This window comes from Gadus macrocephalus, chromosome 11, assembly GCF_031168955.1.
Source record: "Gadus macrocephalus chromosome 11, ASM3116895v1".
NCBI lineage: Eukaryota > Metazoa > Chordata > Actinopteri > Gadiformes > Gadidae > Gadus > Gadus macrocephalus.
Window position 1 is genome coordinate 14288706 of NC_082392.1, and position 24675 is coordinate 14313380.

Below are 24675 nucleotides of genomic sequence, written 5' to 3' on the forward strand. Positions count from 1 at the left end.
TTGAATAAACGTGTGAATTTTCGTGGAGAACAGGAAATTGTCTGGGTGACCCCAACTTTTGAACGGTAGTGTACCATCTATGCAGACCCTTCTGTGTTACAACTAGAAAAAATAAACTAAGCGTTATACTCTGCCCTTATGGGTTGTCATGGTGCCTGGTCCTCACCTGCTGGCCATGTTCCACTCCAGCGCGGGGTTCTGGGAGTTCCTCTCCGTCTCGGCGGCTGCCCCGCCCTTGGTGCCTTCCTTCTCCGGCTTGAGCTGCTCCCACTGGGCCGTGCCGATGTTGATGGACTGGAGGTCCAGCTGGTACTGGCGGTCCTCCACCTCGGATCCAGGGTCTCGCAGGATGCCCAGGTTCAACGCCAGCCTGCCGGGTGAGAGGGAGGGGGGGCAGAAGGGAAGGTTAGGGTTAGGCGGTGTTGGGACATGTTGTTAAACGGTTACTCTCGTCACTAGAACACACTCACCAGGGCTCACGAGTACAAAGACAAAGAAGGGGTGATCGCACGCGAAACGATGATCAAGCAAAACAAAGCCAGAACAATCATTTCAATTATCTTAGACGGGAATGTCATATCCAAGGCCAAATCCAGTGGACGTTGATTCATTTGAAGTCGCGTCATTTGGTGACATAAGGGAAGGCGTGTTGCTGTAAATAAACTTCTCCCAATGGAAAGAAAACTGTTTCCATTCGCTTGGTGGCAATGGCTGGTGTGTGTCCGTGTATGTCCATGTGCGTGCAAGAGACCGTGCTTGGCAGATCAACTGGGGGGGTGGCCGGGGGGGAAACCGATTCCAAAGCCACATCGTACATGCAGTTAACAATGTCTTTAAAACATGTCCAATAATAATAACGACGACCCCGGCTGTATAAAACCCGATACGTGTTCTTGATTTGAGCAGCGGCGCTGGGTCAAGACTATCCTTATTAGAGCCTGTTACCGAGCCCTGTACTGCGGTCCCAACAGTAGACCAGGAAGTCAGTTAGAGGGAACCAGGGGAGCCGCGCTGGCAGCCGGCCTCCGTCATTTCAGCTTCCTTTCCGGTCTCAGGCCGGTCTGATGCCTGATCATGGTAGCTGCGTGCATGTTATCCAGAACGGGCTGTACGGCTCAATTTAACCCCCAGGGATACACTCACGTATCCAGAGCGCTCACAAATAACCCACGGGGCCTAGTGGAGCGAGATCCTTGAAACGGGGCCTAATTGAGAGCATGCCAGCTTATCATTAGGAGCCGGCATTGTTTGAACCTCTGGCCGGACGGCGTGGAGGTCCGGAGGCCCGGGGGAAACGCGGGGGGCCCCTTGCAGGGGCGTGCAGGTCCGTAACGCGGTGGAAGAGATTGGAGAGATACGTCCGCAGCCCCCGTAGGCGCGTTCCTCTGCAGTCGCGGCGCTACGGCGAAGCGAGCAAAATGCTGGCCCAGTCCGTGCCAAGAAACAATGATGTCATCTATTTTGCCTCGAGAGACAAGAACCTGACGAAATCCGAGCGCAAAAAAAAAGAAGGGAGTAATCAAAATCCGACATCTGCATATGACATCAGGGGCCTTCGCTTCATTATGATATGTTTATTTGTGCTAGTGAATTCAAATGAGAGCTTAAACGGCATAAATAAAGGCTTAAAATGGCTACAGATGTACTGACAGCATGAGTGGTTTTATTTGTTTCGGCAACGTCAATGGCAATTTACACAGAGCGATCTCGCGCGCTTCAGCTACACTGGTAAGGCCGAGACCAGAGCCTGATGTTATGACAATGAGCGCAAACTACCAAAACAACGGCAATGGGAGATCTGAGGTGCATAACTGAGCTGAGCCGGCTTTGTTGACATACAAACAAGTGAAACAGATCCTTAATCAAAATTTGGAACCACATTTATCAACAGAACACGATCCCACGTCAAGCGGCGGAGCCTGTAACGTTTGGGTGGGATGTGTCAGTCATTAGGGCCTCTTGTAACACTACCTCCATCACTGTTTCTTTTTCGCATTAAACAAACCGCAGTTACCTCATGCACTTTTCTCGACTTATCTCTTAACCTCAGCTTATTTAGGGGGACGCGCTCAGTCATAATCAACATGGTGGGGGAGGGGTGCACAGGCTAAAGTCGCCGAGTGGCTGCATGTTGGGAGGGGGGAGCTCCAGTGACATAAATAACTACGATAAACATTTGTCTTGGTCATGCAGCCAGTGGAAACTGCTGTGATTTAATATCAAAAGACATACTTCAGCCAATCGCAGGAAACAGGGGGAGCTTCATTTCTCACAAATGAGGAATTTTGGACGTTCCCCTTGGGGTGGATAATAATTGGAACCAGATTCTGTTGTACATGTCGGGCAGGCGAGGAAGGGGGGGGGGGAAGGAAAAATGCTGTTGGTTTGGAGATTCTGGATTGGTCGTGTGAGGACCACACCGCTCAGGCCGGGGGGAACCGGGAGAGTGGCCTGGGACCGGCTGCTCCACCGAACCGGATAACAGTACATAGAAGCGGTCAGGTTGAGAACCCCCCTCTGCTATGTCTCAGGTGCCATTCTCAGCCGCCTGCTGTGGCCTTCTGGGAAATATGGTGGAGGAACAAGTCATGAATGACATATGCTCTCACAGATGGGGGGCGAGAGAGAGAGAGAGAATTTGTTCTCTCGAACATGAGTTGTTAGATTCGTCCTTGTTCCTCAGCCAAGTCATTTTTTTAATTGCAGGGAAAGACCACAAAAACAGTATTTTTACGAGCAAATTCTACAATTTATGTGTTAAAAAAATGTATCAAACGCTCCAGCCGTAATAAAATCCTGTTTCATGGTGATCATGGCTATTATTTCAAAACACATTCGGAATTCTCCTCCTGACAAAGTTGAAACTCAGTCCGAGTTGTGAAAAACCACCGGGACAATCTTTGCATACTCTCCATCGACTCTCAAAGCGTTAATCTAATTTTAAACTTGGAGTTGGAGGACGGGGAACAAAATAATATTGAAATTGCCAAGGGGGTGGTTGTCTGCAGAATGTAGGAGCTGGAAGCAGAGCTGTTAGGGGATGCTATATCATGGGAGAGAACTATTTCTAATTCGGTCAAACAAGATAAAGACCTATACACAATGGGACGATTACACATTCTGGTCTCAGCCCAGTACGTCTTCGGTGTTTGCATGCATGGGACATGTTCATATACATCTTGAATTATTATGACTATTAAGTATTGAATGTATTGGAAATATCAACAGTTAAAAAAATTCAATGAACAGTCATCTCTCCGTTAGTCCGTTAGTCCGTTAGTCCTCTCTGGTTAGTGAGGTCCCCCCTTCACTTTAGGCGTCTTTGAGTGTTATTAATTATTATTATTCTTCATGTTTAACCTCTGTTTTCCTTTTATTCCTAGTCTGTTTTACATAGTTTTGAATGATGACTATATGCTCTGTAAGGTGACCTTGGGTGTCTTGAAAGGCGCCTCTAAATTAAATGTATTATTATTATTATTATTATTATCTTCCTGGACACATTGTCGATATAAATATACACACAAACACACACGCACATACAGACACACACACACATGCAGAATGAATATTAAAGGCCTGTTGCACAGAAGGAAAGAATAAATAACTAAGCGTGCTTGCAGAAAGTTAAAAAGGGGGATTTTTCGAAGGCTTTAATTTCCACACAGAGCTTTTCAAGGTTAACTGTGGTTCAAGGTCATAAAACGAACCGCAGCGGGATCCGGAGCGGCGCTAAGGGGCTGAGAGCTGCTGGGTTCAGCCCCCTCCCGAGGTGCTTCTGTGGGGCAGGGTGCATTATCGTGGCCCCTGGCTCTAGGGCCTCTCTCTCTCTCTCTCTCTCTCTCTCTCTCTCTCTCTCTCTCTCTCTCTCTCTCTCTCTCTCTCTCTCTCTCTCTCTCTCTCTCTCTCTCTCTCTCTCGTCCTTAACTCTCCCTCACCCTTGTCCCCCACTCAGCCTCCCGCTGCCCCCCCTCTGGGCCACAGGGGCAGGAAGCACCGGGGCAATACCAAGCCTACGGCTTCTGGATCTCGTCACTCTGAAATCCGCAACCTGAACCCGCAACCTCGGACCCCTGTTTTTCACTCCGTTTCCCCTAACAATCACATGCAATACACGTCTGCTTACATGCTCCACAGCGACCCACGTGTTGGTGGACATGTGTGTGTGTGTGTGTGTGTGTGTTTAGTTGTGTTTGTGTGTATGTGTTTGCATAGGCGTGTGTGTATACGTGAGCCAGGGCTCTCTGTTTCTGCTCTTCTGATGGAGCATACATACAAGTAGAGTAGAAGTTTCAGTGCGATCTCAGGCCTAATTCGAGGGAGTCAAGCTAAATTAGCTCTGTACACAGACGTGCTGTGTACTGCGAGATTCTGCGCTCTCTGCTCGAAACGGGGCCCAACTACTGTATATTTAAATGGCAAGAACACAAACCCGATGAAATGCTAACGGTGCACGACTATTTTATTCTGCAGTGTCATTTTTGGCACCGGAGCTTTTATGTATCCACTAAAGCTGAAACAGTAAAAAAATAAATAAAGAGCAAAGTGGACACCAGCTCTCCTACTGGGGTCCCGTACCCACACTGTGAACCATGCAAAATGTAATATTCTACTGAGGTTGGAGGAGCATTTTTCTCCTCGAATTAGCACCCCGCAGCTCCATTTGTGTTTTGGAGACCAACGGCCCTGATGGATTTAATCAGTCCCAGGAGGCCTGTATGCATGCGTTTGTATGTGCGGGTGTGCGTGCGTGTGCGGGGGGGATTCGTACACGTTATGATTCATGAAAAGGGCAATTACTTAGTAAGTTAAGCGGCCCTACTGACGGTGGTCCAGCCCCGATTGCCAAAAAAACTCTGCAACTTCTGAGGGGTGGATTTATGACCCCAGTCAAGTCCAATTGCTCCTAATTTGCATCTTCCAATTATAGCAATTAGGGCTTGGAATTAGAATGCTGAGCAGCCTCCAAGCGTGAGGAGGGAAATGATGTCGTGGAACATGGCAGATCAGCAAAAAGAGGAAAAAAAAAAAGGTTAAGTCACTCAAGAGATTTTTTTTCTCTTCAGGCAGCTGCTACTAAAATGAGTTCTGATGATGGAAGCATTTCAACACAAGCCGCAAGTGAATCAGGCAAAAACTGCAAAAAAGCCACAACAAATTTCTATATTTATGACACAAAGGGGAACGGGGAGCACGGTTGTAAAAGTAAAGTACCGTTGCATTTCTGTGCAGTCCCTGCTATGTTTATGGAGAGCGTGCAGCGGGCCCGGGCAGTTACCCATGGCCACGGGGGTAAGGTGTACATTACAAAGAAGCAAAGCAAAACAATGAATACATCTCCAACCACTGCCATCCCTCCCTGCTGTTCCCAACAGATGCTTGCTCGCTAAAGGTATTCAAACACGAGCATCGGGGCTCGACGACTGGATGTTTCCCCCTCGGACAGGCCTGAATGGGACGGGGGAACCACGACCCCTGGACGCAGATGTCAAGGCGCTCTGCTTCCATCCCATACCACCCACCGGAGGACAGCGGCGCGAGAAGCAAGCGGTGCCGGTGAAGAAAGGGGCCCACTGTTTACAGTGACGCGGTGTATATACTAAAAGTCAGTGTTTGCACTTAGATTTCAACATCTTAATTGCAGGAGTCATTTATCTCTCCCCTGCAGTTTACATGTCAAGGGAAGCTACGCTGTTATAAACACCGCCGGTGCGATGCGGCCGTCGGCAACGTAGAGGAAGCTGGCTAACGTGTGTGTGTGTGTGTGTGTGTGTGTGTGTGTGTGTGTGTGTGTGTGTGTGTGTGTGTGTGTGTGTGTGTGTGTGTGTGTGTGTGTGTGTGTGTGTGTGCGCGTGTATGTGCGCGCCACCACGCAGAAGACGTCAGTCGTGCCTGGTTACAGTTGATGGGCTCATCCTGCTGGGGCCTGCCTGCAACAGGGATGCTGGCATCGTGTCTTCCTGTTTGTAAAGCTGCCGTCGTACACATCGAGAAGATGATGGATGGAACTCCGTCGTAGGGTTTATTTTGATTGGACGTTTGATGGTGTTTTGAGGATTTTTTCATTCAGATTCCAATTCAATCCCCCTGATACTTTGTCTCAACCTCACACGATGTCGGCATAGACAACAAACCAAGGATCCCAAATTACTATCCTGAATTACTAAATACATTGAATTGCATATTGATGTTCGTCTTAAGTATTTCATTGTGCTGAATGGCCACGTGGTGTTGCACTGCAAAGTGTATCAAACACCCAGGCAGGAATAAACTCTAATACTAACGATTTGGTCTGCAATATGTTCCTGAGCTTTGACCAGCAGTTGATGGGATGTATTTCAGCTCAATACTTGTTTGTATGTCGTTTACACAAGCACCTCCAACCAAATCCCCTAAGAAACACCACTTGCACAGAACTGTATGAGTCTGTTTTGCTTGGACTAAACATACCCTTAAACATCACCACCATGGAAAAATATAACACACCCAAACACACACACACACACACACACAATATCCTATCTGGCTGCTGTTTGCAGGTAGCTCTAAACACAGAGCATTCCTTGCTAATGGGGACAGTAATTCATCCTTTGAAAAGACACTGACGTGGAGCTGGTTCCCCTGGATCTGGAGGTCCATCTGCTCTGGATCCGGCAGGACATGTGCCTTGGATTCCCCACCAAGCTAGTAGGACCCACACACACAAACAAACACACGGCAGTACTGTGTGTTCGTGTGTTCGTGTGTGTGTGTGTGTGTGTGTGTGTGTGTGTGTGTGTGTGTGTGTGTGTGTGTGTGTGTGTGTGTGTGTGTGTGTGTGTGTGTGTGTTGCGGTTACACACACACATGTATGTGCATATGTAGGATTGTGCGTATGTAGGTGTGTGTGTGTTTGTGTGTAACAGCACTTAACAATGCTACACTCTTTCTCCTCGGAACCGAGTGGGCCGGCGCTAGTGAAATCACTTCCTCTGTTAGCACTAACATGTTGGACATGCTTCCTCCCTACCCGGAGAGGCAACATAGAGCTGCTTTTATAAAACATGTCAGCTGGGTGTTTTAGGAGCCCGTCTCTGATGCCGAGGTGCTAAGGGAATGCTTGGTTGACTTCCTCCGACCTTGATTCAAACCAGATCCACGTCCCAACCCGGGTAATTCTGCAATGACGTAATGCCTGCGCCATTTTAATTTGAGCGGCCTTATCTTTAATTAATCACTAAACACATGCATGAAAAAGATTATTCGTAACTGGCTGCAGTTGGGAATGTGGCAGGGATGGCCAGCCCTGATCTGGCCTTCATATACAATCCCTCCCATCACACTAAAGTACAACAGACACATGCCTCAATGCTACTTTAACACTAATTAAAGGAAAATAATCGTTCTTTCCCCTCAAAAGAAGAGTGTAGATCAAAAAGCTTTCGGCGGGTCTCTGGCTTATGCACAAGGCCTTCTCAATGGTCCGGCTGAAAAACATCACAAGCTGGGCTACAAAATAATAATAAAAACCACTTGGGAATATTTTTTTTTGTTGTACAGCTGATGCAGTTTAAAGTGGATTGACGCATGTTATCAGAGAAAACAGTAATTGCACAGCTGTGCTTCACATGTTGCTGGGCCATTGCTACGGTTTCAGTTCACTCAAAGTAAAAGTACGACTTTCACGCGGGGAGGTTCGCGACATGGGTTAAGACTCTGGAGCACCTAGTATTCACGGTGCACAGGGACACACATGCCGCCCACGTGATATGAGTTGGATCGGGATGAGCACATCATATACCTTGTGATTAACTCAGCCCACAAAAAAAAACCAGTACTTCAGTACTTGCTCCGGCAGGGAGGGTGTTTTATGGCGCTGTAAAATTTGACTCGCTTTTATGGATCCAACAGAACAGCATGAGCCACTACTGTTTTTTCCACTTGAAATTGATTAAGCGCTTCAGTGTTGCCAAGCTGGTTTGCATTAGCACACACGCGTGCATGCGCGCACACACACACACACACACACACACACACACACACACACACACACACACACACACACACACACACACACACACACACACACACACACACACACACACACACGCGCGCTTGTATGCATTCTGAAGATGCTCATTTTTATCTGTGAAAATGAGGGTGCTTGGCAGTGGACTTTGAAGTTGATTACAAATTGTTTACAGCAATTATTGAATTCTGACAAATGTTTAAAGCAGACAGATTACATATCAAGGCCGCAGCCATCTTGGGATAGAGCACGGAAATTTTCCTAAACAAAGTCAGGGAAATGATGGCCACATTTGATTAGCTTAACGTGGGCTACAGGTTTAGAAGACAGGCTGAACAAACATGTAACTGGATAGCTAAAACAGTAGGGTCTCTCTCCCCTTGACGTTCGTCTTGACCTTATACAACATTTTGTTATAATTTGGATTTTGCTTCCAACAAACAAAAGGCACAGAGAGAAACGCAATACACAGGACTGCTGCTGGAAGCTCCCACATAATGGAATTAAAAAGGCATGTCCGAATCACAAGTCTTTCAACGAGGAGGGGTGGGGGGGGGCGGTTGGGAGGATAACAGCGCCACTTAGACGACCCAGGAGCCACCAGAGACATCGGGACTAGAACCCCGTTCTCATGAGATAGAGTCCAAATACTCTGTCGGCAAAGTGGTAACATCATCAAATAATTTGAATAACCCAGCGCACGCATGCTTCCTCCGTCGGCTAATTCTTCCTCCTCCTCGCCGAACGACCGTGTTTATAATACCAAATTTCAGCTCCATTCAACTCGCCTGGTGTGTTTACACTAAATGACATGTCTATACGGGGCTGGTCCTCCTATTTCCATCTTTATTTACCGAGGAACTCAAACAGAAGGAGTGAAGACATATCGCGCCGTATTAAACCCGGAGCAGTGGGGTTCTGGAAGGTCGGGGAGGAGGTGGAGGGAGAAGGCAAAGAAAGACGAGAAAGACGGGAGGAAAAAGGTTGAAATAAAACACAATGGCATTGAAATGATGGGAGCGCATGTAGAAGCCGAGATCTGCAGAGGGTGAGTGATCTCGGACATTTGAAATGCGTCACGATACACGCAAGTAGCTAAAACAAACCAGTGCAGACGGGAACTCAAGGATTAACATACTTTTGAGACGTACTAAGAAGTGCTATGAAGCCCTCCATGACAGTGTTTCACTATACTGGTTCCAGCTACCCTCGTCTGGAGGCCTTCACAGTGGGTCTGGGAGACCAATGTGTCCATGGTTCCTGTGTTCTGGTTGGCATGTCATCTTGTTCCAATATGCAACCCGGGAACAATGCAGAGTGTGTGAACCTCCCCATTGTTTTTCTTTCAGAGAAGAAAATGAAAACCTAGAAATTAGATTTCAAAAGAACATTTACTTTTGTAGTGTAGTCATCGGACGGCCGTCAACCTGGCATTGATGCAAAGACCACCAGTCCAGCTAGATTAAGTCGGTCGTTTATGATGACGCGAAGAAGACGCGTCATAAGCGTACACTATAATGAATTGGCCAAGACTCTGATTTCAAACAAACAAACCATGACCTGTCTCAAGGAAAGGAGCTCACCACCAACATCCTCGACCTTCCAAACTTTAATGCCAAACCTTTCCCTTTAACTCTACTGACCCCCTTTCAGCCCTCTCTCCTGTCCATGTCCCATTGTGTGCCAACCTACAATGAGCCACGCTAATCTCACTTTGGGAAGAGTGGGAAAGAGGAGGAGGAAGAGGAGGAAGATGAGGAGGAGGGGGACGAAGGCCCCTTCAGGCAGGGCTTCTAACAGACCACAGCTCCATGCAGGCAACGCTGGGAAAACATGGCATGCCAGCATACAACCCCCCCCCCCCACACACACACACAACCCCTGCCATACCACCCCCAGCGGGCGCTTGTGTGCAAATGTGAAAAAAAGGATATAACTGAAAACCGATACAAAAGCAAAACCATGAAGGAACAGCAGGGGCAGAATCTGACGGGGACAATAAGAGAGGTCTGTGTTTGACTGAGAATGGGAGTGGACCTTATTGGTTCCATTACAACACGCCCACAGGAGGATGGGAGTTTGCTTTTTGCCACATGCACGCAAACACACACACACACACACACATTTTTCTGAGGGATTCTATAACCCACACATGCTTTTAAACAAACGAAAAACCTGAGGGCAGGTTTTTAGGCAGGCAGGGGCCACAGTGCTTCTGTTGAGCAGAAATGCCGTGCAGTGCAGTGGCCCAGGTGTAAATCATTACCGAGGGGACGGGGGACGGGGGGGGGGACACATCAAACCAGGCTGTGCTCGGGCCAAATCATTTGCCATAGCCATGGCAGGAGGGAGGAGCGGAGGAAAGATGGAAGTAGAAAAATAAGACAGCAAAAGGCGGTTGCTCAATATGTTCCCACAGCAAGGACAACGGGCACAGAGGAGAGTGAGAGAGTCATACAGTGGGACACGGAAGAAATTTGAGACTGCTGGTCATCATCGGTAAACATCAGTAGGAGGTAGAAAAGGTAGAATTAAAGGTGTCTTGCATCCTCAAGGCAGACTGAACTGAGTGAGATGAGTCAGGATGACATATGTGAAGGAGGACGGTAGGAAGCTGAATAACAAGCGCTTCTGGGTTGGCACCATTATTTTAGGCAGATATCCAGGGTTACCTCGAAAATTAACATTAACATCCCAAATGTCTTAAAACCCACCACATGCAGTGGACTCGTGTGCACGTCCCCGAGCGTGCATTTGTGGACACATCCATAGCTTTATGCGTCGCTCCATTTGATCATGTGTATCTTGGCATGGGTTCAGTGTAGTGTTTGTGTGTGTGTGTGTGTGTGTGTTTATGCGTGTGTGGATCTGTGTGCGCGTGTGTGTACCCCTGCTTGTCTATGCGTGTGTGTGTGTGTCTGTGTGTGCATGGGTGTGCATGCATGTGTGTGTGTGTGTGTGTCTGTGTGCATCACAGTGTGACAGCGTAGCAGACGTCAGTGGTTCAACATGTGTCTGTCAGCTGGATCTCTCCCCCAACCGTGAGAACGAACGCCAGGGCCCTGCCCCCCCCCCTCCGGTGGCACGCTCTAAGGGGGACTTTCAACGGACGCCAATAGTATCAATTCATTACTGAGCTAGCACAAACCTCACACCCTCTTTCTCAAGACGCAGCCTCCACTTTGAAAGCGCTGCGAATGCCACGGGTCATACGTTAGTGGAGAAGATGGAAAGTATATCAAGGGCAGGGTCTGTGTATGTGTGTGTTTGAGTGGGTGGCAGTTTGCGTGTGTGTGTGTGTGTGTGTGTGTGTGTGTGTGTGTGTGTGTGTGTGTGTGTGCATGTGTGTGTGTGCATGTGTATGTGTGCGTGTGCGTGTGCGTGTGTGTGTGTGTGTGTGTGTGTGAGAGAAAATGATGGTGCTCCGTCATTACTGTGGAATGGAAGCCTTGTGTCTTGCCAGGGCCTGGGCATTTGGTTTTTGTGTTTGTGCTTTTGTTGATCGGTTCCTGCGCTGATTGAATGTGTGTAACCGGAGCTATGCCATGAGGGCATGGATTGGAGTGTGCGTGTGTGTGTGTGCCTGTCTTTGTGTGCATGTCTGTGTGCAAACAGACGTGCATGTGTCGTTGTGTTCTTGTGCATGTGTCGTTGTATACTTGTGTGTCTTTTTGTTTGTTGTGCGTTTGTTGTGTGTGTGTGTCACTCTGCGCCGGTGTGTGAAGTAGAGAATAAAGGGGACCACCACAGTAGAGTTGTCTCCATCAGGGCTTCACATTCCCCCCTGAGGTTCACGCCAACCTGCTGCTGAGGCAACGTGACTGCGACGCATTCTGGAATACGTGCACTCGTACGATCTCACACCGAAGCTCACACATGCACAGGTCTGATCTCACACACATGCACACATGAGATTCTGGCAGGGTCACAAATGTGTGTGTGCATAGAGAGAGGCATTAAGCACAGCCGTTCTGCTTTTCTGCTCTCGAACACACTGTTCATGCAGGCATGTCAGGGCAGATGTATGAGCGCAGACACACACACACACACACACACACACACACACACACACACACACACACACACGCACACGCACACACACACACACACACCATGTGTCCATCCTCATACTGAACATAAGTGACGCCCTCCCGGCCCGACGTTCGGGCACTGAGAAATGTCGACAAGTCGATGGTTCACACACACTCAAGCACAACAACACAAACACGCATGATAAATACAGGAATTCTACTTAAATGCTATATCAATCCAGCTCTAATAATTAAACTGATTGCCAAACATAGAAGCCGGCGTTCCAGAGCGTTGCATGCGTGCGGTCGGCGTTGGGGAGCCTTAGATCAAGAGCCACGACTCACTGGGTAGGCTGGCGAAGACAGGGAGGAGGAAGTGTGGGTGCTGGAGGAGTCCCAGTCCCGTGCCAACAACTGGCTCTTTCATGTCTCCTTGCCCCTTCCTCCTTGCTAGAATACGCCCCTTATTACACACACGCATTAAGTAATCATCCCACTGGGTTCCCGCTGGCATCGGCCAGCCACAGATAGAGGGCTTGTGGCTTCACACATGGACATCTGAGAGCATCTGCACACTCCTTCCTCCTCCTGAGGTCTTCTTCCCCTCAATTATTCGAGTCCGTTCTTCTTATTTGATCATCTCTGTTATTGAGCTCTTCTTTGAAGGGGTGCAAATCCTCCCACCAAATGCCAGTTAGCTGCAGAACACTGACCACCAAGAACATGCACACGCACAAACACACACACACACACAGTTGCTGAGGCACACACACACACACACACACACACACACACACACACACACACACACACACACACACACACACACACACACACACACACACACACACACACACACACACACACACAGTTACTGAGATAAAATACGTGTTCTTAGAAAAGCATGCAACTAATTACATTTTTTGTTGGCATAGATAAGTTATAGAAAAGCAAATCGAAGATTTTAAACAAAGTGCATTTGCAAGCCCCGCTTCTCCAACGCCTCAATGTTTGTTGGCGAAGAAGTTCAGCATTTACCAAGGAGACAACCGTCCTTGGAATACAAACATCTACCAACAACCATCATAGACACATCTTGACCCGTAGCTTACGTCATCTACCACTTGAACCCTGACCGAACAAACCCAGTACAGCCCCAGTACAGTCAGTAACTCCAAGGCCAGAACTATCAGCATTCCCCTGGACAGTGTTGTGTCCAACGTCTGGCCCACCATGCTGCAATATGACTGGCCGGTCAGAGAATCCCTGACAGCCCAGTGACGCTCTGAAACACAGCACTACGCAGGATGCTGGACTGTCAACATGTCACGGAGATGGAGGTCAAAGACACTGGAGCGGGCCAGGATGGTGTCAGAGACACACATACATTTTACTGATGACACATTGTGGATATGTTATACAAAACACACCCAACACTTAACACAAACATGCACAGTATGAATTGTACACACACATTGAATTCCACATCTGTAGTTATGAATGAAAATATGAACACACACACACACACACACACACACACACACACACACACACACACACACACACACACACACACACACACACACACACACACACACACACACACACACACACACACGTTTAGGGACACCTTTAGAATGTGCGAATTGAAAGCTTCAGCAGAGTGGGCAGCCATTCATATAACCCCCACATCCTGCCTCAGGATGACACACACACACACACACATGCACAAACACACAGCCCGGCCCTGTAGTTCAGGAGGTCTTCCCGGGTTCAGGGTCTTTGTTTGAGGCGGGACAGCTGAGGGGTGATCCCGCTCTCCTCTGTCAGCGCCCGGCCGGGCCCTGACAGACAGCCGGATGCCCGGCCACAAGGACAAAGTTCCGGGAAGCTGTGGTAGAAGGTCTGTCACCCCTGGGTGCCACCGCGGCACGCCACGCCACGGCACGGCACTCCGGCGCTCACACGCTGCTGGAGGCTTTGTGGGGGGACGGAGGCCTGAGGTTGGCTGGGATACGTCAGCAACCCAATGAGAGAGGACACCGTGAACGGCCGTCTGACAGCTCGGTTTGTCACGCTGGGTTGAACACAAACAAGTGCATCGGAATATGTTGAGCACTGATGAGTGGGTGAGGGAGTCAGCCCGTCCTCATGATTACAAACGGGGTAGACCCGTGTCTGGGTGGTGGTGTACGTAAAGACCGATTCTCTGAACAACAGCCGCTGAAGTGTATGCTGCCCCCTGTGGTCCTGTGACAGCCTAACTAGCCTCCGACTCATCTCCCGCGCGCTTTCAACGTTTCTCACATGCAGAAAACGGTCCCTAAATGGGGCTGGCCTCCCCTTTAAATCCTAAATCCCCCTTTTCCCCTCGCAAACCTCTAAGTGCAGCCTGATGAATACAAGTGTTGCGGTGTGGCTTCTCGTAGAGGAGTAGCCCTGAGAATAACATCAGAGAGGCCACAGATATTTATGGAATGAACCGCAGGCTGTATACACAGAAGTCGGCAGACACCACAACACAGCGCAAGATGCAGCGCACGGGCTGCAAGGCTCCCTTGCTCATGGGTACACTCATGTGTACGTGCACACACACACACACACACACACACACACACACGCGCGCGCGTGCGCGCACGGGATGTTTCAGATGATTTCCCAGATAGCCGTATGGTGACTCGTCAAGTGAGTCAGGTCGAATGTAACAAGACAGTGTAAGCAGGATGGTTACAATGATTGTCATACTAAATCCAATAACGCTAATGTTTTTTTTTTATGGATTTATAGTTTCTGTGGCTCAACGTTTTCAATTGAAACATCATACATGCCTGGTCTGTCAGGCAAGCAAGGTAAATGATAAACCCAAATCACAGTTTTTCTGTATGGTTGGGACTGTGAATCTGTTCTTAGGCATTCAGTCAAGGATGACGGTGTCTGGTAGTGTGGCCTGCAGTTAATAGTGTAGTCAGAAACAGACCCTCGGAGAGAAGAACCCAATGCTCTCGCTCTACCCAGTGGTCCGGCTCTCTGTTGAACAGATCAAAGATAACATTCATCTGCTGTTCAGGACCGCCACTCAACACAACTCAGAGCTGGCGGCTCACTGCACGCCACTTGTGGTGGCATTGCTGTGAAAATAAGATCTATCTCAACCTTTAATGTTACAAGACATGTCTGCTGAATCATTTGGGATCAAGAGTAATCCAGCTGTTATACATGTTTCTCCAAAAGAAAAAAAGAAATATGGCAAATATCACACCCATATTTGGGTCAAATAAAGGTAAATGTGGATGAAATTCTTGAATTCCATCCACGTCGAGAGGGATGGTCCAAGGCTACATTTATGGCTGACGTTCTAACATTTCCTCCGCGCTTCCCTAGATGAACTCTGATCTGGAGCTCTCTACAACCCGTACTACACGTTCTTAATGTCCAGCTCCACCCACACAGGTCACAACATAGGTCCTTTGGAAAATGTTAATGAAAAAAAAAAAAGACATATTTTCTCAGGCTTGTCCACCTCCAGAAATTCTAAAACAATTATGATCATGCATTAATCCTTAGGGTTGGGGTGAGGAAAAATATCACTTTGGCGTTTGAAAAAAACAATGTTTGTTCTGGTTGACCCTCCCTTCTTGCATGTTCTCGCTCTGTCTCGCCTGTCTTTGTGTCAACCCGAGGCCCACTTGGCCTGTAGACTGCAATGAGTGGGAGTTACATCAAGAAACAAACGCTACAGGGTTGATTTAGCGTTGTCCGTGAACGGCCCGATCGCCCTAGGACAGCTTTGCATAACCACGACGACCCAGGAATCATTGCGGTAAAGGTGACCATGGCCTCTAGGCCTGCCATCGCTCTTAATGCTGTAGGAAACCTTTAGCATTAATAACCCGAGTTTACCTCTGCCTGACTGCTCCTAGAATCTGCTTTCTGGGGCTCGGCTGGCTGAGGTCCAGCTCACTTCTCATGGCGCTGTGCCATTTCCCTTTAAGAGCCATGCAAAGCCCCTTTCCCTGCCCCCCCCCCCCCCCCCAAACTAAAGTACCCTGATGGACTACTGAGTTACATTATGGTGATTGAAACATTTGCCTTTAATATGCTGTAACTGCACAGAATTTATGGCAATCATGTACTGCACAGCGGAATCAGATGGTTTTTTTTTTTATTTGAAGAAAAGCTCTGTTTTTAGATTTGGAGTCATTAAAAATGGCTCTTAAAGGCTGTGCCAGTGCCGCACGCAGACCAACTCAAAGATCAAAACATCTATTTAGCCAAAGAAGGAGCAGTGCAATTAGAGAGATTTAGTAAGTTGGTTTCTCCCACAGTTAAGTTTTAATGACATGCTGGCATATTTTCACTAAAGCACAAGATAAATCATTAAGGGTGTTGGACAGTAAACTGAACCGTTTTTGGTTGCTATTCCTTTTTTCAGATGAAAAAAACAAAGTAGAGAAAGCAATCCTCAGTTGAACAGACTAAATCATATCAACAAAATCAGGAAAGAGCGACACAAACAACCAGTTGGATCTACAATCCCTCATTGGCAAAGTCACAGCTACTGCACACAGAATAGCAGTGTACACGTTTTACAACTCTATTTCTTCCTCGACTATAGTTAAAAGCACCCATTTGCGGTGCACAACAATTATCACCTATAAACGAGTTTGATGGGTACGGTTGGACTGGGCGATGCATACTTCAGGCGTGGCGACTCGGTCGGGGGAAGCTCTCAGCTCCTTAACCCAGCACTCTGCGACGCTCTCCGCCAGACAGATGTTACGCAGGCGAGGAACCGGCGGCCATCATTGCCTACGAAAACAGTTTACTGTTTTAGCTTCTAGGCGGCCGGCAGCGCTTCAAAAGAAGCTCCTAAATCACCTTATTATAAGTGCAGGTGCCGGGTGTCACTGTGTGTGGCCCGGCTAGCTCCATCGTCGTCCCGCCACCCGTCCCCGCTCCCCTAGGCGGCGGCGGTGGCAGCGGAGCGAGGCGGCTGCTCCTCGCCGAGGTAAACAAACAGGGAAATGGGGCACTTGGCAGCAGGCTAAAGTGAGCGATGAGGCAAGTGTGCAGCGAAGCTTCTAATGAATCATTTGCTGGGAAACCGGTTTGCTTTCTTCATTATGAGGGGGACGGGGGAGAGAAAACATGCAGAGGCGAATGATTGTAATAAAGAAAGAGAGAGCGGTTCAAGGAAAAACAAAACGAAGAGGGGGATTTTAAAGGGGATGTAAACACAAAATCGTTTTGTTTTTTTTGACATGGTATGATGTCTTGTATGATCTTCAACAAAGTTATCTAAAGCCCCTACACACATGCAGTCTTTCCCTTCAATGTTCACGAACATTTCCTGCGTAGGGTTATGGGAGCAGGGGTCAAAATTCCGGGAAATCTGCACCACCAATTTGCTCGCTCAAGACCCGGGTACATTTCCGGATGACTGCCGGTAGGGCCGTGTTGTGAATGAAAGCGTTCACATTGCCGGGAGAGGCACCTAAAGGTTTACGTCTGTCTGACGTAAGAAATGTTTAAGTGGAGCGAGCAGATTCCGAAATTAGGGCTCGCCTGCCAGTCCGCGAGTTTAATGGCAGCTGGCATCCCTGTGTTTCATTACCGCCATCTACTGGACTGTCTCTTGGCCCATTCTTTCCGGCATTGGTATGCCAATGTGTGAACCAATAGAGTGTTTGCCCCTAGAGCTCAGTTCTGTCAGTAACCCGGAGCACCACCATTATGGAGATACTGGGCTGAAACAACCAAATTGATTTCATGTTGAAAGTTCAATTTAGGCCGATTTGGGACGTCTTAACTACAGAAAAGTTCATGAAAACGTGTGGAAGCTGCTAAGGTATGCAGAGAAGGACTTAGTCAACAGGAAAGTTTGCAGTATTTTGAGAAATGATGGTTACGACGACCCCAAATCTAGTTGTGTTCTTTTCGAATGCATAACAGAGATGACATTTGTTGTAACATTGAAGTGCCTCAGGAAAGGCACTTCAATGTTACAACAAAGGGACAAAGGGTCTGTGTGGATGCTTGGATCTCTGTCTGGGCAGCGGTTGATGTTGATGGACACGTCATAGAGAGGGTATAGCTTCTCAGACACAAAGTTAACACCATGGTGTGTGGCACACTTCATGTACAACATTGCTCATTATAACGCTCATACACAACAACGATACTAGCTTAAAGCCACTTCTTTCTCGATCTCTCAGCCCAAAACCCATTTCTATAAATCTTATTGTTCGAATATGGGTTGAAACAGGGGGTTCCCTGACACTTCATATTATATTTATAATACATGAGTTGAGGATATCTCCATATCTATGTGACAGTGAGAGAGAGAGAGAGAGAGAGAGAGAGAGAGAGAGAGAGAGAGAGAGAGAGAGAGAGAGAGAGAGAGAGAGAGAGGGCTGATATCCTGCAGGTGGTGGTGTGGTTCGTTTCCTACGCGGCGCGAGCAGAGATTAGTCCACACGAGAAGCAGCAGGACCACCAAGTCCTACCACCGGAGTGGACGTAGTAGCAGCACCAGTAGAGCTGGCCGGGGACCGTGGTGCAGTTACCGAGGGGACCGGTGATGACGTGAGTGCTCTGAAGCTTCGAGCAGCATCATCACCTCTCCCCGCGGCCCGGCCTTCACTCCAAGCCAGCCTCTGCATAATGGAAACTAGGAGCAAGGAACACCACCGACCAGACAGTTCTATTTAACAGTAGAGGATGGAGGACACTCCAAGTGCCATGTTTGTTGACAAACTATTTACTGCGGTTTGCCCAATTGCAGTTGGTTTCAAACCAGTGGGTGTGTCCTGGTGTTAAAGTAGTGAGCTGCCTGGCAGACTATGATATTATGATTGGTCAGAATGGCAAACTCCGTCAATTTCTCACCATCTCTATTTACAGAACTTTAGAGAAGGCAAACAATTATACAATCAAGGTCAAAGTGTGTGTAATGGAGGCTAATGAGCACATCCATTTCCCATCCACGCATTCACGCACGCAGACAAGCACAAACACACACACACACATACCGATTTCCAAAAATCCCAAACAGTCCAAAAATGAGATTTATGTTCACACAGTCTTCTTTTTTTCTTCGTCACTCTTTCATTGACCTTTTTTTGGAAGCCCGTGCGGCCTTCGGAGCGGCGCTCCCTCCCTACCCAGCTCCTCCAGCTCCTCCAGCCCGCAGCGGTCCCGCAGCGTGGCATGTGATGGGACGCTGCAGCGTGCCAGCATCTGATTAGTGACGAGCCGGGCCCTGGCCAGGCGGAGCTGTGTTTATCTGCCGACGGGGGGATCCCCGTCACTGGCTCTTATGATGATATGTGTGCGGGCCAAGCCAGGCAGCCTTTCAACGGTAATAGAGGGGTTGGTTGACTGGCTGGCTGGCTGGCTGGTCGGGTAGCTAGCCACAGCACAGCAGTGTGGAAACGGCACCCACGATGGCGGGAAGCTGTCACCGTCGACGACGTCGCGTATAAAGAGAGAAAATGTATTTTTAAAGGGATGGTTATAGGAAGCGTGTCCTTAGGTTGGGCAGGTGGGAAGGAGTATTGAAAGAGCAGAAGACGGAGTCATGCTGAGACACAGATGTCATCCCTTACACATGGCTGTGCAACTGACTACTGCTCGGCTCATTTCCATGGAAACCATGAGACACGTGCAGATCAAAATCCAGACCGAGCCCGACCAAAAAAAGAAAAAAAAAAGGGAAATGCTGTGTTTTGCGGCGAAGGGATGCTCCCCCGATCCCAAATGAGAGAGACGGTGAGGTAACGGCGTGATGGAATCTAAGACTGTTCCATCTCGGTGCAGGACTGTGGAAAATGACACGCATCTGTACACAAACAGCCACAGGAAAACACCCGAGCACATGGGGAAATATGTGCAGACAAGAGAAGGTGAGCCACAAAGAGACTAATATACACCTACGTTTGGGTTCAGATCCGCACGCACACAGACACACACACTTTTCAACTGTCATACTTCTCTTAAGTGGCTTAAAGTGTTCTTGGAGGATTTGAAACTGCTACACATGTGGAACCCTTCTTCCCCTAAAAGGTCTTTAAAAGGTCTTGCGTGGATGGTCTTAAGAGGGACCACTCAACGTTAATTTAAACTATTAACATAGAAGGGGCTTCATTTGACCAGATGCCTGAGACTATGAGCAAATTGTTCCATGAACAAATAAAACAAAACAAAATTAAACTAAATGAATAAATAATAAAAAAACGTGATATAAGTGAGACAAAATTCATAAAGCATTAGGTGCATGAACTTTCTCTGACATTCAGCCTTAGCTCTAATACAATAAGCATTAGCTAAGAGAGTGAAAAAGAGAGAGAGAGCGAGAGAGAGACAGAGGGGTTGGTAGGAGCGATCTGTGAGGTTTGACTCAAACCACAAGAAAGTCAAGAGGCTGAAGGCATGCTGGACATTTCCCTGGGTATCGGCTTTTCCAAGTCCGGAAAATGATTTCAGCTGTGTCAATTGACGGAGACCTTATATGGCGCGTGATTGGAGGAGGAGGTGAGGAGACAGGAGGAAGGGGTACGTGTGTGTGTGTGTGTGTGTGTGTGTGTGTGTGTGTGTGTGTGTGTGTGTGTGTGTGTGTGTGTGTGTGTGTGTGTGTGTGTGTGTGTGTGTGTGTGTGTGTGGAAGCCACAGGGGTGCCGGTCCTCTCAGGGAGCAACACGTCCAACACCACATGATCAAATAAGCGCAGTGCTTGGTATCCACTTTACCTCACAGACCTTACAGCTCAACACGTTTATTTGAGCTTCTTACGGGAGGAGGGGCTGGGGGGTCCATCCACTCTTCATGATAAATACACAGAGGACCCCCAAAATGTTTAGCATGAAAGGGAAGCTGAGACGTGTGTGTGTGTGTGTGTGTGTGTGTGTGTGTGTGTGTGTTCGTCTGCTGCGGGAACACACAGGAAAGACATTGGGTTTCACACAGAGTGGCACCCTGATAGGCCCAGCATGTCAGGATGTTTACGCTGCGTATACACGCCGGCCACTCCACCCCAGTTTAGTCTAAACGCGGCGTCGGGAGGGGGTCAATTGAATTCCCCGCCGCACTCTTCCAGGGTGGCATTAAATCCTGAGGTAATCATTTGATCTATGGTAGACACTAACATCACGGCTGCGTGCTCGTAGATCACTCGTCCGATTATGACGTTGGATGTAATTAGCGGTGCCTCTCTTAAAGGATGCAGCTGTAAAGCGCATGGCTACCGGCGGGCGGAGGCATATTTCTCCCCTGCATGATTACAGATTGTCAATGTAGGTTTTTCTACGCGGTGCGGGGCGAGCGCGCTCAGCCAACAGTGTCTGGTATGAACACAGAGGGCCGCTAAGTGCTCTGCCACGGCACAGAGGACTCCAAACACAGGAGCATCAGTCAGGGCAGCTGGGAGCCGCGGAGGCTGTGAACAGGGGAGGTGGGAAGGGATCATTCCTGGTTGGAAGTGTGTGCGTGCATATGTGTGTGCGCATAAGACGATGATAAATTAGCTCTGCAAAAAACTGCGCCTGCAGAGTGTGAGTATGTGTGTGTGTGTGTGTGTGTGTGTGTGTGTGTGTGTGTGTGTGTGTGTGTGTGTGTGTGTGTGTGTGTGTGTGTGTGTGTGTGTGTGTGTGTGTGTGTGTGTGTGAATGCATGTATGTATGAAAGTATGGGAATGTTTTTTTGCACATATGTATGTATGTATTTACGTATATGCAGATATGTATGAATGCATATGTTTGTTTGCATATATGTATGTATGCATATATCTATACATGAATGCATGTATGTATTTACGTGCATGCGTGCATTTATATGTATGCGTGTGTGTATGTATGCATGCATGAATGCATGGGAGCTATGTGGGTAACAGAGCCACAGAGCTGCCGCTCCTCTCAGTACCAAAGGAAGAACAGCACGAGCCAATGTGGGCGGAAATTGCAAAGTGGGCCCAACTTATTTTCAGGGTCAAAGAACTTCTATGATCATTTTCCATGCCTACAAGGTCATCGCTCAGCGGGCCTGCATGACACGTGTCAACAAAACAGATGCTGCTGCAGTCTCCATGGCGACGCGGCGAGTAAAACTCCCTTGAGCGGCACTAGCCCGACTCGACCAAACAAACAACAACACACTCCAACACAGCGCACGGTCCAGATGGACGAAAAACAATGAGATGAAAAAAATGAAGAGAAACTAAGAACAGAAATCACCCATGTGGATGGAAAACAGTAGCTATGGTAACTGATCAATAACATCATTGCCTCATACATCAAAGCGGCAGAGCGGGGCTCTCTGGAAGACATTTAGGCCGTGTTGCGCCGAGCGCAGCACTTCTCTCCATCGCTCCCCCCCCCGATGGCTTTGGTGCTGTCAGACGGGCCCCCCCCAAGGACCCCCCTGGACCCCCTGTACGCCTGTGCTGCATGCAATCTCTATCACGCTGACACTTCACCCAACTGAAGGCAGCAATAAAGACCGGAGTGGCCTCACCTCGTCTTTGGGCGTTTCTAAAAAAATATTGGGGGGGGGGTCGTGGTTTGAGGGGGGTTTTTTTTTTTTTGGTCCACCTTTCTTTCTTCTTTCCACAGTTTCCCCCCCCCCCGTTCTTTCCCTCCGCTCTGGGCTCCCTTTGTCAGCTCAGCGCTCACCAGCAGCTGTACAAGGCATTAGGCATCACTTTTATCTCGCTCATTACATATGTTTGCCAGCTCCATCTCTGCAACCCCCCCAGCCCCCCCGCCTCCACCTCCCTTCTATACACAGCACACACACACACACACACACACACACACACACACACACACACACACACACACACACACACACACACACACACACACACACACACACACACACACTCAGGCATGTGGACACACATGGTGGTGCCTGCGGTTTTCAGGCAGCTATGACACAATCCAGACGCTCTGGGCTGCCTATGGCGGGAAAATGTGTTTTGCGCTGAGCTATTTCCGTCAGAAGTCCGGTCTCTCCGCGGCTCCCAGCTTTGATCCACATGGCACGGGGGGGAGGGGGGTTTTGTATCAACAGTCTTGTGTTACAGTTGGAGGGGCCGATGGACCCCCTAGGTGTCACTCAGGCCTTTTCTTTTATCGCTGGGGGGTGAGAAAGGAAGGGGGGGTTGGACACTGCACACCCTCAGGCATCAGAGTCGCCCCGGTCACACGGGATGTGTGCGTGTACATGCAGGCGCACACACATAATGACGAGACGGAGACTCGGCCACACACCCTGATCCAAAGGACCTGCTCATCTCATCGTGGCTCTGATGGAGTGATGAAATTAGGTCAATCGGCACAACTGAAGGCGAGAAAGCATGTGTGTGTGTGTGTGTGTGTGTGTGTGAGTGTTTGAGCAAGAGGCAGAAGGGGAGAGCGTGCATGCGTGTGTATACTAGGTCATGAATGAGCTGTAAGTGTGCATTGGCATTTGGCTATTATGATAAAGCCGGGAGTGAGTGTTAGGGGATGTTTTACTACTATGAGGCGGGGGGGGGGGGGCACCTCCACAGCATCGTTACGGCCAAACAGCCTTAAAAGGGGGGCTAGCACAAGGCGCTCCCCAGGGGGCATTGAGGATGGTAAGGGGGACTTACTGGTAGATGTCTTTGCGCAGCACGGTGCGGGAGAGGGGGTTATCTGCCTGGGGGGCCATGCTGACGGAGCCCAGCTTCAGCACCAGGGTGTCTTCTTTGCTCTGGTGGGACTCTACCGGATCACACACAAACACACACACACACACACACACACACACACACACACACACACACACACACACACGCACACACACGCGCACGCCGCAGACACACAGACATGCATGTTTTAGTTTGTGGTTCTCTTTGCAGTGTGGATTTTGCACACCAACGGTTCTCATGGAGACACAAATATAAAACGTAGACACACACACAAACACACACACACAGCGAAGGCAGTTTTAAGTTGTATTTATAGTTGTAAATGTAGAGACATGCACGTTTGTGTGACAAACCCAGTCACAACAGAGCATATAACCTTACCGTTGCGCAATAAAACCAGCAGACACAACAAGCATTGATCAATGACTTTCCGAACAATAGTGGCACTGTAACACAGCCATGTACGTATCCACTGTGGGTTCTTGCGCTACCGCAGCCATTCTTCTTAGGGAATGTCTCTCCATGCTAATGTGGTGGCTTTGCTGTGTCTGGATGGCTGTGACGAGGGCTTTTATCGAGACACCGCCGCAGCCCAGGACAAAGCGCCCCAATAGAGTAATGCTCTCTGGAAACGCACCCGTTTTCCACATGTTGTACGGCGGGCCCCGGGTCTCTCTGGAGGGACCGCACGTGCGTTTCGTAGAGAAGCCTAGTGCCTAGTAGTAGACAGACTTGTCCCCCTACCTGTGGCGGTGTGTTTGTCCTGCGTCCCGGGGCAGAACACTCGGATGGTGCTGGTGTTGATGTAGATGAGGGGCAGGCAGCGGGAGGTCAGGGCGTGGCTCCTCATTGGCTGGCCCGACGACTTGCCCCGCTCGCGGTAACGCCTCGGTACGGTGGCCTGGAGTGAGGATTGGGCTTTCAATTTGCATAGAGCATGTCGGTGGTTTGTGAATGTTAAAGAAAAC

General features: G+C 48.8%; 1 protein-coding gene across 5 annotated transcripts in view; it reads right to left on the reverse strand.

Annotated features, from left to right (window-relative positions):
* Positions 1–24675, reverse strand: part of LOC132468221 (intermembrane lipid transfer protein VPS13B-like) — a 325476-nt gene that overhangs the window by 123933 nt on the left and 176868 nt on the right. For all 5 annotated transcript variants that reach the window (XM_060065938.1, XM_060065939.1, XM_060065937.1 and 2 more), the window contains exons 30-32: positions 24452–24608; positions 23669–23780; positions 167–370 (exon numbers count right to left, since the gene is read on the reverse strand). In XM_060065938.1, coding sequence (XP_059921921.1) covers positions 167–370; positions 23669–23780; positions 24452–24608 — 473 coding nt within the window. The remainder of the gene's footprint in view (positions 1–166; positions 371–23668; positions 23781–24451; positions 24609–24675) is intronic.